We start from the raw sequence: 13,842 nt of genomic DNA on the forward strand, positions 1-13,842 counted from the left end.
ACGTTCCTAAGTGCAATTCTTGGAAAATTCTTAAGTTCTCAAATATTTCTCAAGAACACCTTTTTTTTTTTTCTTAAGAATAAAAAGACAGGCTTTGACATTGTCTGATCAGCCTGCTAATGGAGTTGCCTTGTCTAATAGCCTACAACAAATTCAATACTTCAACAATGGTAAATTGTAACGATAAAGACATCTATTTAACGTTCTTTTTTTTTAAGTAGCAAGCACCTCACGATACATTTTTTAAATGTAAAGTGCGTGAGATGTGACATTAACCGTCAAAGGAGAATTTACTTGCTGCTAACCATTTGATAACTTTTAATTTGACATGGAGGAAAAGAAAAGAAATAAAATCTACAAGAGCTGGATGTTCTTGTTGAGGAAATTACTGCAAGGAAAAGTTCTCCTTGGGAAGATTGATAATAATATCATGTTGGAAAGAGGCGGGTAAATGGGAAAGGGTGACGGAGGCTGTCTCCGCTGTGCCCGACTCCAATAGCAATGTGGATGGGGGTGAAAAAGAAAGTCTTAGCTTTCTAATGTTATAATTATTATGTTTCTATGAACTTTAAAGATCGCGGAAAGAGAGCACTATATGCAGCGCATCCATTTGAATTAGCATGATTGGTCATCACATTAAGAAGCTTTAAAACAACATTTATTGTCAGAATTTGGTGATAACATTTACATGGTTTGAAAGCTGAAAATAAAAATATAATTAAACACAAAACTGTCAAAAACGTTTCTTGGTCTAAAATAAGATTTCTATGTAAACAGCCCACTGCGACTTCAGACTCAACTTGAAAAACCCAGTAAATTCATGAAACATTTTACCTTTTAGAATTTAAGACAACTGTGAGGTTATCCTAACTTTAAGATGTTATATGTGATGATATTTTAAGATTTTATTTTATTTATTTTTTTGAGAATTTGAATGCTTCTTAAGTTTTTTCTTAAGAACAGTCTTAAGAAAAAAGATGAGAACTTTCTTAAGAAGTTTATTCAGAAATACAAAATATTCGTAACTTTTTTCTTAAGTTACAGATTAAGAAGAAAATGGTAGTTAAGAAGAAATTTCTTCTTAAGAATGTTTCGTGAATCCGGCCCCAGGTGAATGCAATGAAGAAATCAATGACGTAATAGTTCTAGAATTCGGGAGATGGCTCCCTCTGTCGGGCTGGAGGGGGAGCAACAGGCTCAGATGCTACAACCAGTTAGGTCTCGTTTACATGTGTATCATAACTTCATGTCGATATGTGAATGCCTTGTAACCTTGCAGTCCACCTGTGACAGCAGAGAGATATATCACACTGGTCATATATTTATTTCTGTACAAAATAGGGGATGAGGTCTGCCTGCAGCGGGCTATTCTTAACTCAACAACATTTGCTCTTCAAGTCCAAACATCCAAGAAATGGCCTTGAATTAATTTCGGGATATATGTAATCAATACTGCAAGGGACAGATTTACAAAGCACATATTTGCAGAACACTCAGTGGAAACGTTTTGTCTCACTTCTTGTTTGTCATGAGCCGTAGACTCTTTAAGGTGAAGGGAGTAATACTCAGTTTAATGTGCTGAGACAGCTATAAGTAAGACTTTTGTTGGTTGATTTCCCCAAAGAGACTACATACGGTTGCTCTGTGATCTCATTAATATTTGTGAGAATTTTTATGTAAATTGTATGAATACTTTTTGTACATAAAGTGTATAAAGGCTGAACCATACTCTATGCAAATACAATATGTGAATGCAGATGCTTCTAGCTATATAAGCTTAATTTTGTGCATTGTTTGTTGTGTTCCAAACTATGTCAGACGAGATACTGACACACTGCGCTCACAACCTCTTCTCTTAAGTGTAAGCTAAATGACCCCTGCTTGTTCTGTTTGTTTAACAGTGCAGCAGTGTCAGGCTCTTTACCTATTATTTATTGATGAGAGACGTTCTGTCACTTTGTACCAGAGAGAGCACTTCACAACACGTGGATATATTTGACACATGATGTGTCAAAGAGAGACATGCCAGCTATTGTAGTTATGGTAATTAACACATGGACACCACTTAAATGGCCAAACCCTTTTGTCCACCCTCCTTTTCAGTTTGCTCATTCATCCTTTAGGCAGAAAGAGAGAGGGTAAGAGCCCCAACCAATACTTCCTCTATTACAGCATGGACGCCCACGGCCCACCCCCTTGTCACCCCCTTCCAAAACTTCTGTCATGCCAACCCACACGTGCCAATCACAGCCTGTTACCAACCTGTTCTTACTCTTCTAGACAGACATTGACGGAAGGTTGTTAGCAAGAATAGGTTGTTTATCCCCCTCTCGCTCTCTTTCTTGTTGTGTTAGAATCAGCATGGAGGAAGAAACCCTGTTGCGAGAGAGACTGCAGGCGATTACTGTGAGTATCAGGTTTGATTTTCTCTCTTTTTGGTTTTATGCAACAGAGAACTGAGGTTTTATATAGGCAGATCAAGTATTTTTTTATTTTATGTACAGTATTATTATTTGGCTTTGAAGTTAAAGGGATAGTTCAAACAAAAATGAAAATTCTGGCATCTTTTACTCAGTAACACTCATTTTATTCCAAACCCACATGACTGTCTTTATCTTCCATGGAACACAAAATAAGATGTAAGGCAGAATGTTAGGAACATCATTCACCATTCACTTTTATTGCATCTATTATCCATACAATAAAAGTGAATGGTGACTGAGGCTGTCAGTCCTTAACATTCTGCCTAACATCTCCCACAGGAGATAGAAGGTCATATTGGTTTGGAATGACATGAGAGTGAGTAAATAACAACAGAATTTCTAGTTTTATGGGTGAACTAACCCTTTTTGAGTTACTCACAAAGCCTGTTTGAGGGTTTGAAATAAGGATAAATATGTATTTAGCTCTGTTGTATTTATTTACTTTGATAGGGTGAGGGATTTTTTGTATATTTTTTTAATTAGAGATTAATCAGGTGTTTCGGTCTCTCCAGTCCCAATTAACTGTCTAGTCTTGATACTTTTTTGTCCTTGATGACATGAACCATTACTGGCCAGACAACACATCAGGAATTACTCCATGAATGCATGCTTAAAAAGGTTCTGGTTTCAGATTGATGGTATATGAACTCCAATAAATAGCATACAGAGTTTATGGGAGTTATGGAGCCTGGGTAGCTCAGCAAGTATTGACGCTGACTACCACCCCTGGAGTCTCGAGTTCGAATCTAGGGTGTGCTGAGTGACTCCAGCCAGGTTTCCTAAGCAACCAAATTGGCCCGGTTGCTAGGGAGGGTAGAGTCACATGGGGTAACCTCCTTGTGGTTGCAAATAAGTGGTTCTCGCTCTCAATGGGGCGTGTGGTAGCATGAGCCTCCACGTGCTGTGAGTGTCCGCAGTATCATGCACAGCGAGCCACGTGATAAAATGCACAGATTGATGGTCTCAGAAGCAGAAGCAACTGAGACTTGTCCTCTGCCACCTGGATTGAGATGATTAACCGTGCCACCACGAGGACCTACTAAAGTAGTGGGAACTGGGCACTCCAACACTGGGAGAAAAGGGGATTAAAATTTTTTTTTAAAAAAATAAAAAACGTATATGGGCGAAATCTGTGCAGGTGTTATTTCTGTCCACAAACTGCCTTTAAGCTGTTCATTTCTTACATGAAGTCATAGTTTATTAGCGAGTTAAAAATAATGTTGCAAAGCCTCCCTCTCAAAAAGATTATATTAGTTCCCCCTTGTACACATGCTTATGTTAATAGAAAGACATTAAATGTCACAAACAGAATAAGAAACAACCGAATAGAAGGTCAAGGTGAAACAGAGTTTTTTACTTTTTTTTTTTGTTTGTTTGTTTGTTTGTTTTTTTAGGTTTTTAGGTTTGTTAAGGATTTTTTAACAAATCATAACCCTATGTTTTCCCATCAGGACAAAAGAAGAATTCGAGAGGTGATAGAAAAGAAAAGGAGAATGGTTGAAGGAGAGAAATTAAAGCTTCAATATCTAAAGGTAAGATTTTATATTTTTAATTATGAATAATAATAATAATAATACTATTAACAACCTGAGGTAGAGTCCTGATAGAAAGCAACCAGCCAAAAACTTCAATAAAGGAATAATAATAATAATAATAACAATAATAGTAATTATCATCATTATATAATAAACAAATATTAATAAGTATATTACAATATTTTAAATGAAATATAATAATACATAATGTTATCATAAATTATAAAACAAATACATTAATAAATAAATGTATTCTACATTTTAAAATAAATGATAATATATTTGAAGGACAGATCACTGTAATTTTGTTATTATTAGTTATTATTATGATTAAAAGAATAATAAAATAGTAGTGATTATCAAATTGTTGAAATATGTAAATGTCAAATGAAAATGAGTATGTCAAATGATTTTGTGCAGCAGACTACTTATTGTTACATATTAATTTACAAGGAAACCCTGATGTAAAGTGTTTTATTATACATACAGTACTGTGCAAAAATTTTAGGCACTTGTGAAAAATGTTGCATAGTGAGGATGTCTTCAAAAATATTGCCATAAATAGTTTTAATTCATCAATTAAGGTCATACAAAGTCCAGCAAACATAAAAAAAAGTTCAATCAATATTTGGTGTGACCACCTTTGCCTTCAAAATAGCACCAATTCTCCTAGGTACTCCTGGACACAGTTTTTCTTGGTTGTTGGCAGATAGGATGTTCCAAGCTTCTTGGAGAATTTGCCACAGTTCTTCTATCTATTTAGGCTGTCTCAATTGCTTCTGTCTCTTCATGTAATCCCAGACTGAATCAATGTTCAGTGGGGGGATCTTTGGGGGCCATGCCATCTGTTGCAGGGCTCCCTGTTCTTCTATTCTATTCTATTTGAAAAAGGAATGTTTAGGAGTCTAAAATGTATATTTCCTAATGACACACTAAAGCTGATGATATAAATAACCTTCTTAAGACACATTGTGAAAAATCTTATATGCCTAAATTTTGCACAGTACTGTAAGTTGGCTTAATGTAAGATGCTGTGGCCTTCTTTGTACACATAGAAAAAAACCTTACGGGAGCAATGGCTGATGGATGGATTGTGTACTCTGAGCGAAGAGGAACAAGAGACTGTGAAGGCCCAGACTGAACTTCTGCAGAGCGATATTGACAGGTACTTTCAGTTTTAACTAAATCAAAACTACTCTGTTTTCCTTACATTTACCATTTAATTTATTGTTTGTAGGGTTCACAGCGTGTAACACATAGCATGTCACTTCATCTTTGTGTCGTGTGGGGCAAGTGATTGGATTATTCTAGTTTAACATCAGTGATGAGCTTTCAGTGTCATGCTAGGGTTAGACAGAAACCTCACAGTGTTACATAATCTGTCTACTCACAACATGCTCAGTCTGGAAAAGCCAACCAATTACACAGGAGGTCATACCTGAAGAAGAAAGCACGAGTCACACAAACAAAGGACAAAATAATGGAAAAATCAGCTAGAACTGCTCTTTTAGAATGAGAGTTTAAAGGTGAAGTGTGTGATTTCTGCGCCACTTTTTGCAAAAAAATGATGAAGTAATAATTTTTAAACAGTGTTTGTGAGCACAAACAAACAGTCCTGCCCCAAACTCACAGCATTGCCTGAGCTGATGTTGCTGTGCCGGGCTGGTTTGGATGCTCAAACAAACAGAGCAATGTTCTGAAAGTGTTTTAACATTGAAAAAAATTACACTGCACTTCAAGCGACAATATCTGAAGACCTTCTCTGTCTGGTTTTTTGCTTTGGAGCTTTATTTAGACTGAATGTAAGTCTTGCTTTGCAACATAATTAAGATTAATGGGAAGGCTGTAGAGGACTTAAATCTCCAAAGAGCTCTCTCTTGGTAAACAGACTCTGCGATATGATGGCAGCAGCTTAAACTGGATGGATTAGGAGTAAAGAAGCAATCACAAGAAAATCCACCCCAATCTCAGAACGGAGGTGGCTCATCATATCCTATAAATGACGTAGGATCAAATTTATGGCCCCATAGCAAAACAAAGATGAGAAAAATCATCTGTTTCTCTCAATAGTTCTCAGTATGTGCCAAAGGGAATGCTAAAGATCAAACAATACATATATTGCACAAGTAGGTGCGTATTGTGACTGAATCTATGAATTGTTTTGGAATCTTATAGGAATTTAAATTTCATTTAATTATTGAAATGTACTTACATTTGACCCCAGCAAAAACACATTTAAAAAAAAACGTTTTATTTTTAAAAATATTCTTATTTATATGTTGTTCAGCAATCTTAGCTTGTCAAAATTCATTGCATTTATTCATGTTTTATATCTTGGATGTCTGTGATCCCAAACTTTAACACTATTCATGGAGGGTCTTTGACACATGTCTTGTTTAGGAACAATTCTCATAAGATAAGGAAATGTCTTTAGGTGTAAACATGTTTTTTTGTGCTAATAGAAGGGCCTTGGAGTCAGACTCCAAACAGAACATTAGGGTTAATCCCTCTCTTATAAAATTATTAGTTGTTATAATCTAGATGGTGTGTGAACATCTTTATGAATGTTATTCTGTGTCCTTGCAGAATAGAGATGGAGATTGCGGCTCTAGAGACACAGGAGCTGGAGATTTCTGCAAAAGAGGAGATTCTTCTGAAGCAACTCAAGGAGATGGAAAAAACTCCAGAGGACATCATAAAGGTATTGCTCGTGTAATCACTTTTACAGGCCTGGAGACTCCTTACTGTTTATTACACTGACAGGTGATTGTGATGGAAGCCCTTTAATTGGATCCACTTTCGAGTTGCAAACATGGAATATCTTAGCATGTAACATGCTGTGAAGATGTCCCTTGCTTTCAAATGGACATTAAGATCAAATTGTTTGTTTGTGTGTAGTGGATCTTTATATGTGATATGTGACATGTAGCTTTGTTTTATATCTTCGTGTTCCTTTATCATTTCCGGTTTTGAATTGATTCCCACACAGGAATTAAACACAACAATCCAGCCAGGTAAAGACATTTCTTGTTTTACGTGTTTTTTTTCCCTGCATATATTTCAGTTCGTACAAGATTCTTCATATGACTCTTTCTCAATATAATAAGACCCCAGAATTATTTCTTACAGAGCCAATCCAGTACATCTATACTGCCATACCTGATGTTCCGAAATATTATACTCCTACGACTACGAAGAGAATCTTTTCTCCAAAGCACAAAACCAATGATGAACAGGAGAAAAAAGGTCAGGCCACTGTTCACACCACCAAATATTTGCTGGCATATAATTAGCAGTTGAAATATTAAATTGCATAAATATGTTGAAATGCCATCAGAAATTAATTTTTTTGTTTAGTCAGTGCAAACCGCTGTCATCAGACTGCCCAGTTCTCTAATTATAGCAATTTGAGATGAATAAATGTTTTTTTTTTCAGTTTTGTAAAATAAAGAAAACATACAAAGGTTGGTATCCATTACCGCAATTATGGGCATGAAAAAGAGGACCAATTATCAAAATACCACAAGCTGTCAATAAACAGAATACTGTATGTAGCTTTGGTTTGCAAAGATTGAACGACCCTCATACTGTATGTCTTATTTAAGTAATAAATAAGGGTTTCCAAAAGGAAGAGCAATATTTTGAATATTTTTGTACATTTTCATATTTACATTTCATGTCCTTGAGTGCCTAATTGTGGCCTCTATGGGTGCCATGCTGTGATATATTTCACAGTAGCCTTGTGATTAGATGTTTTCCATATTTTAAGCTGGAACACTGATTGACCAATGAGAATCCAGAACTATCCATTTTATGAATGTGTTGAAATTATGGTGCCATCAGTTTTGGGTCATCAATTTGAGTCTTTTAATTTGATGGCTTGTGTTTAATGCAGTTCTTTTCATTTTAGCTACGTATACCATGAAGATCAGTGTTGAAAAAGATCTCCGAACTGGAGAGAGACACATCATCTCCATGGCCACTATCGCACCTGAGGATCTCCAACAGCAAGGCATCAAAGTCTATGATGATGGACGAAAATCTGTCTACGCCCTGCGGCCTGATGGACCTGAGTCCCAGAATGACATGAATGAGATGAGTCCTCTTGAGGTGGAGGAACTCCTGTTGAAAGCCTCAGAGAAGAAAGTCCCAACAGATGTGGAGTACCATGAACCTGTGTTCTCAAGCCCTTTCAGTCGATCTACAACACCTCAAAGGGCTGAGAGGGGTTATATTAGCCTTCATGGCCTTCAAACATCCAACAAGAAACAGAGTCCTTTTCAGACTGAGAACTTTTCCAGACAAGGAGCTCAAAGCCCAGATGGAACCCAGTCACCAACTCACATTCCAACTACCACAGCCAACCAGTATTTTGGCACCAACCAATCAGCTCAAAACATCACAAATGGACCAGTTACAAACATTGTTGGTGGTGAATACCATGGCACAACCAGGATCAGCCCAACATCTTCTCCAATCCAGGAAGGTGAGGAACATCTTCGGATAACTCCAACCGCAGACTCTGGAGTGGGATTTGGAAGATATTCCCCTTTGAATCCAAAGGAAGACTCTTGTCTCAACCTTGTGAATTCCCTCCCACCTGAGGTGGAATGTGGTGAGCCTGTTACCATGATCTTCATGGGTTATCAGAATGTTGAGTCAGATGAGGAAGATGAAGGAATCCAGGCTGAACTGGTAGTTATTGGTGGTGATGATGATGATGATGATGATGATGAGGATGCAGATGATGATGAAGACATGGATGCAGAGGATGCCCCTTTGTCCTACCACCCTTTGGGCTACTACAGCAAGGTCTTCAAGCCCAATAATACTGTCTACTGCTCTGAGATCAGGCCTTGTGGTGTCAGAACCTGCAGCTATGGAGAACAGACTTTTGAAAATGAAATAGAGGACCCAGTAGCCACAGGTATAATTGGTTTCTAATTCCATACTAAACTTTTTTCTATTATTAAAATGTTTATGGGTTCGTAAAAGGCAGCTCAATGAAATTTTTTATTTTTTATGATATTATGCGGTTCCTTACACGTATCGCATCAGTTCCAAGGTGAAATGTCCACCGTGTGGCGCTTAAAGCGAGTAAAAACATTTTCCAAACAGATTGAGCTTTTATGCTTAACGCTCTTTTAAGTTTTAAATCAACAAAACCTCGTTACTAGGCTTGAGATTGATGCCTTTTTCACGCATTGATAATCAGAAAATTTTCCCGATAATTATCTATATCCTGTATACTGTATATATCAGCATTTTTTTCAGATATAAATAGGGCTGCTCATTGCGCAAAAGCCTTTGTCTCATCAGACATATTTCTTAACACAACTTTGGTAAAGTGTGAGAGGCAGGGAAAATGAAAGGAGTTTGCACACCGGACGCATTTGGCGGACGACATGGCATGTTCTAAAATGAAAATTTGTTTTCTATGAAGGTACGCACATGCTGCCACTGTTCGTTGTCTGTTGACGGCGCCTAGCTATAACTCCGGAGGCTGCTTAAAATTCTGTAGCAACACAGAATGCAACTTGCATTGTTTTCCATTAAAATAAACCCAAATCATTATCAAAGGACAAAGATTGTTTACTTTAGCCACCACTGGATGATATATTGTGTATATGTATCTTTCACATAGATTACACAATGTATTTTCAGTTACAAGTGTGTCTTTTTGGGGTTTGACAGCTTGAATGAAACCCCTTCAAAGCTACATTGCATAATAGAAATTGCATAATCATTTCTAATCGTTCAGTTTGAAATTCAGTTTAATACACTAACCTGCAAACTCATCAACGTCACTTTGTTAATTCTTGAAGAAGTACAAAATCCTTCATAACTTTTTTGTATGGTAACTAGATTCACAACTGCCACCTACACCGCATCGATGCGTCCTGTGTGATGGGATACCTGTGTCTAGTCCTAACCGCGACCGGCTTCATTAAATGTTATATCACCCTCTTGTGGCCTCCCAGTGCTATTACACCAGAAAATATTAAAAACAAAGGCCAACTGAGTGAATTGGAAAGCACGTAATTAGGCTTCTAATTAAAATATCGGCTTATGGTAATATATCGATGCCGATCAATAATCAATATATTGATATTTTATGACATGCCTACTTCCTACCCCTTAAACCTTAACCTAACCGGTAGTGTAATAAAAAGCAAATGTGACATGAAAAATGCAATTGCTGAAGCAACCACGTCATTTTGCGATGCTTCTATGACATTTTCAGCTCACATGTCGACTTGCATGCTCTTCAGGACTCATTCCCTGGTCCTTTGCATCACAAGTGCAACACTCTTATCAGTTGAGCTACCACACAACTTGATCATGCTTAAACAAGCTTGTTAATATATTTTGTTATGTGATGCAAATGTTGAAAGTCATGAGCTATAGTAAAAGTGCTTCGATGTCAAAAGATAGCATTGTGTGACGAACAGAGCAAAAAGTGTTTATGAACTGATAATCTGCCATTTTACTCATGATTTGTGTGAAAGTGAATAAAAATTGTTTTAGCACTTCTAGTGTTCGTTTCACCTCAAAACTGCCGCAGTACGTTGAACAAACCACATTAAAATCATTCTGCAAAATTGTTAGTATAGTAACGTGATTCTACTGTATGAGACCAGTTTGACAAAAACATTTACAAGGCTTTTATACTTTAATGATTATCAGTGGAAATATTGTAATCCACACTGAAAACTGAAAATGGACACCAAGATAGTAGTCATGAAATCTTCAATCATATTTGTGCTGTAGCCCTGTCAGTTTTAGAGCATTGTACCATAAGAATTCCTTAAAGATTTAGTTCACCTAAACATTAAAATTATTTTATTATTTACTCGCCTACATGACATTCTGAACATGTCTGTTGTTAATTCATTCATTCATTTTTTGTGGAACACAAAAGGAGGATTTTTGAAAAATCTTCATTCAGCTCTTTTCCTATGAAAGACTGAACTGTCGTATGTAAAAGAGCTGCGTCCTGTAGTGTTCCACAGAAAAAAAAACAACAGCATACAGGTTTGGAATGACATGAGGGTGAGGAAATAATGACACCATTTTCATTTTTGTGTGAACAGTGTTCCTTTAATAAATATTTTGCTCAAAGTAAAGTCATGTTAATTTATTTCCTAGTGGTCCAGATCATCACAATCCATGAGAATCTTCCACATGCTTCCACACTTGGAAAATAAAATACCAAATAAACAAGATTATACATCTGCATGCCATGCATGAAATTGATTAACTTTGTGTCTTAAAACAACTGTTGTCTTGTTCTTTATGATTAATAAAACTAATAAATCTCTGCTTTAAAATATTAACTTGGTATTTCTCTAATTCTTTTTTGTTAATGCTTGGACATAGTTGTTGGAGCAATATAAAAAGATTTGCCAGGTATTAGACTTCACAGTTGGATATTAAAAATAGAAAACGTAATGGCATAATGTCCACCATCATTTTACTTAGACATCTTAGGGACCATTATTCACAATGTTTTACTTGGAGTTCTTTTTTTCATAATAAATTCATGTGATTTACACAGCTAATGTGTGATTCACCGTAGTTTTATAGTTTCGTCTTCTCCAGAGTAATGCGTAGTTCCAGTCCATCAGCCATAATTGAGCACTTTGTCCTTGGTTGCTTTTAAGACACAGTGTCTGCTCAAGAGGTCTTTCATAACATCTGCTAAAGAGAGAGTTTTGTAATAATCCTTGGCCTGCATTATGTAAGGTGCAAAATAAGTGCCTAATCTATGAAATTTTGCATATTTATTGTTTTCATTTTTACTGATGCCCTTATTTTGTGCATTAGTGTAGGGAAAATGTGTTAACTGAAACCCCATCACGCCCTCTAAAGAGAGGCTGCAGGCAAATCCATTGATTAATTGATTGGGTTTTGCATTGGCTTTCTGAGTTTTGATTCTAATTAAGCACCTGTATGCTGCATTTTTAAGTGTGTTTAAACTGAAGTATTCTTACTGTCCTTTCCACAGTGCTGCCAATGAAACTGTCTCAGCTAGGAAAGTACATGTAATCTCCACAGAGCAAGATTCAATGTTGGGAGTACATACAATATTTGATGAAGAGGAGAAGGAAAGGAAAGGACTGAGTGACTGATCTTGTAAAAAAAAAACAAAAAAAAAAAAACATATAAACTGCTGATGACAATATCTATTTGAGTTCCAAAGCAGGATTCATTCACTGTCCATGTTGTACATAATGTTTTTCTGACAGTTGACATTTCTATAATCTTGTTGTTTCTTGGTAGATTTTTTTCTGTTTAATATCAAAGCGATAAATCTACGCTGCTTTTGTTCAGTAAAAATCAGTACAACATTCTTAACCGTCTGAGACTCCGCGTCCACATGCATGGACAATACGTTTTGGCTTCGTGCATAATTTAATTGAATTTAAACCGAATTATGTCAGTTCAGGAGACTTTAGGCAGTCATTAAAGGGTTAAACTTTCGAGTCATGCGATAAAACAACATGGAGTTTGTCTTTGGGAGAAACTGCAAAAAACTGGTAAGAAACTTCATTACGTTTTTACATAAAGACCTGTTAAAGTCAAAAGTGTGGAGTCTTTAGTTTCATCTGATATTCCATTTTAAAAATGTCATCAATTTATCGCGAAACGGCACACTTTTAAACACAGTGATCACATATGTGGACTATAGGCTCATTTTCCTTAAAATATCCTATATTCAATTTGCAATATTTCAATCTTAATTAGTAGATAGCATGTGCCCCCTTTGTTTTTCCTTGATATTTTTAAAGCATTATAAAGTGAATCTGGACTTTATATGCGTCAAACGATCATGTCTTGTGCATGCGCTCTTTATATGTACAGCAAGGTTTAACCATGGATTTAACAAATAAAAAAATATTTGTCCTGCAGAGATTTGTCCAATATATATATTAGATGAAATCATGTTTAATGATCCTAAAACAAATAAAAATTATTTAATACACTGCCTTCATTTAAGAAAAGTTTTTTTTTTCTAATGTACCATCATTTATGGCTTTTTATTTTTCTTGTTATCGGCAACCACTAATCTAGAGTCAGTTTTTTTTACGTTTCACTTATCGTTAAGGTGTGGATTTGGCTTTGGGAAACTGACCAGCAGTTATGTGCCACTTTATCCCTGCAAATTAGGACACACTGATCTGCAAGATCATGCATGTTTATTGGTTTTGATGCAGGTATCTTTAGTTTGTGTTCACCGGGATTCAAGGAAAAATGCTTTGCCATTATACAGTATTATTAAGCTTACATATTCAACTGAGCGTGCTCTAACGTTCACAACCCCGCAGAACCGGGCCTGCATCTAGCTGGCAGCTGCACTGGCATGATGGCAAAACAACAAGATACATTACCTATTAATTTATTATCGAATAGTAGTGTAGCCTACTAGCTCATCTTTTGCTGCACTACCATGTTCGCGTAGCACATCCTCGTGCTCTCTGGCAATGTGACACGTATGATTCCAAAAGGAATATTTGCTCATTCTCACGGTCTCTCCACGCTCCCTTTCGATTTCCTCATTCTTAACTTTGATTTATACTTTGCATTTATTTAGGCTATAAGGTTTGCAACTTCACTAAAACAATGTTAGAGCTCCATAACCTCAGGCCAAACCAGCATATCACGAAGCGCATTCTGGGTTGAGCGAGCAGCACTGAGTGACCTGAGCGAGCGGAGAGGAATCTTCAAAAAAGTGCTCTCCACTTAGGTGAAATTATCACCGCTCCGCTCCGCTCACATGCTCTGTTTGGTTATTTTACTTCTCAAGTAAATATGTTTAGATA

The 13,842-nt window shown here is 36.4% G+C and overlaps 1 protein-coding gene across 6 annotated transcripts in view; it reads left to right on the top strand.

The window, feature by feature from the left end:
* The window catches only part of LOC127431458 (palmdelphin-like), a 51,895-nt gene that overhangs the window by 24,087 nt on the left and 13,966 nt on the right, over positions 1 to 13,842 (top strand). For 2 of the 6 annotated variants that reach the window (XM_051681859.1, XM_051681858.1), the window contains exons 2-5: positions 2,355 to 2,406; positions 3,935 to 4,015; positions 5,074 to 5,183; positions 6,605 to 6,719. In XM_051681859.1, the coding sequence (XP_051537819.1) occupies positions 2,362 to 2,406; positions 3,935 to 4,015; positions 5,074 to 5,183; positions 6,605 to 6,719 (351 nt within the window). In that variant the 5' untranslated portion in view covers positions 2,355 to 2,361. Of the gene's footprint in view, positions 1 to 2,354; positions 2,407 to 3,934; positions 4,016 to 5,073; positions 5,184 to 6,604; positions 6,720 to 7,007; positions 7,033 to 7,147; positions 7,265 to 7,928; positions 8,946 to 11,167; positions 11,735 to 12,026; positions 13,137 to 13,842 lie in introns of those variants that run through there. The other 4 variants (XM_051681863.1, XM_051681864.1, XM_051681865.1 and 1 more) reach the window with 4 other exon arrangements.

Source organism: Myxocyprinus asiaticus, chromosome 41, assembly GCF_019703515.2.
Source record: "Myxocyprinus asiaticus isolate MX2 ecotype Aquarium Trade chromosome 41, UBuf_Myxa_2, whole genome shotgun sequence".
NCBI classification, from domain to species: domain Eukaryota; kingdom Metazoa; phylum Chordata; class Actinopteri; order Cypriniformes; family Catostomidae; genus Myxocyprinus; species Myxocyprinus asiaticus.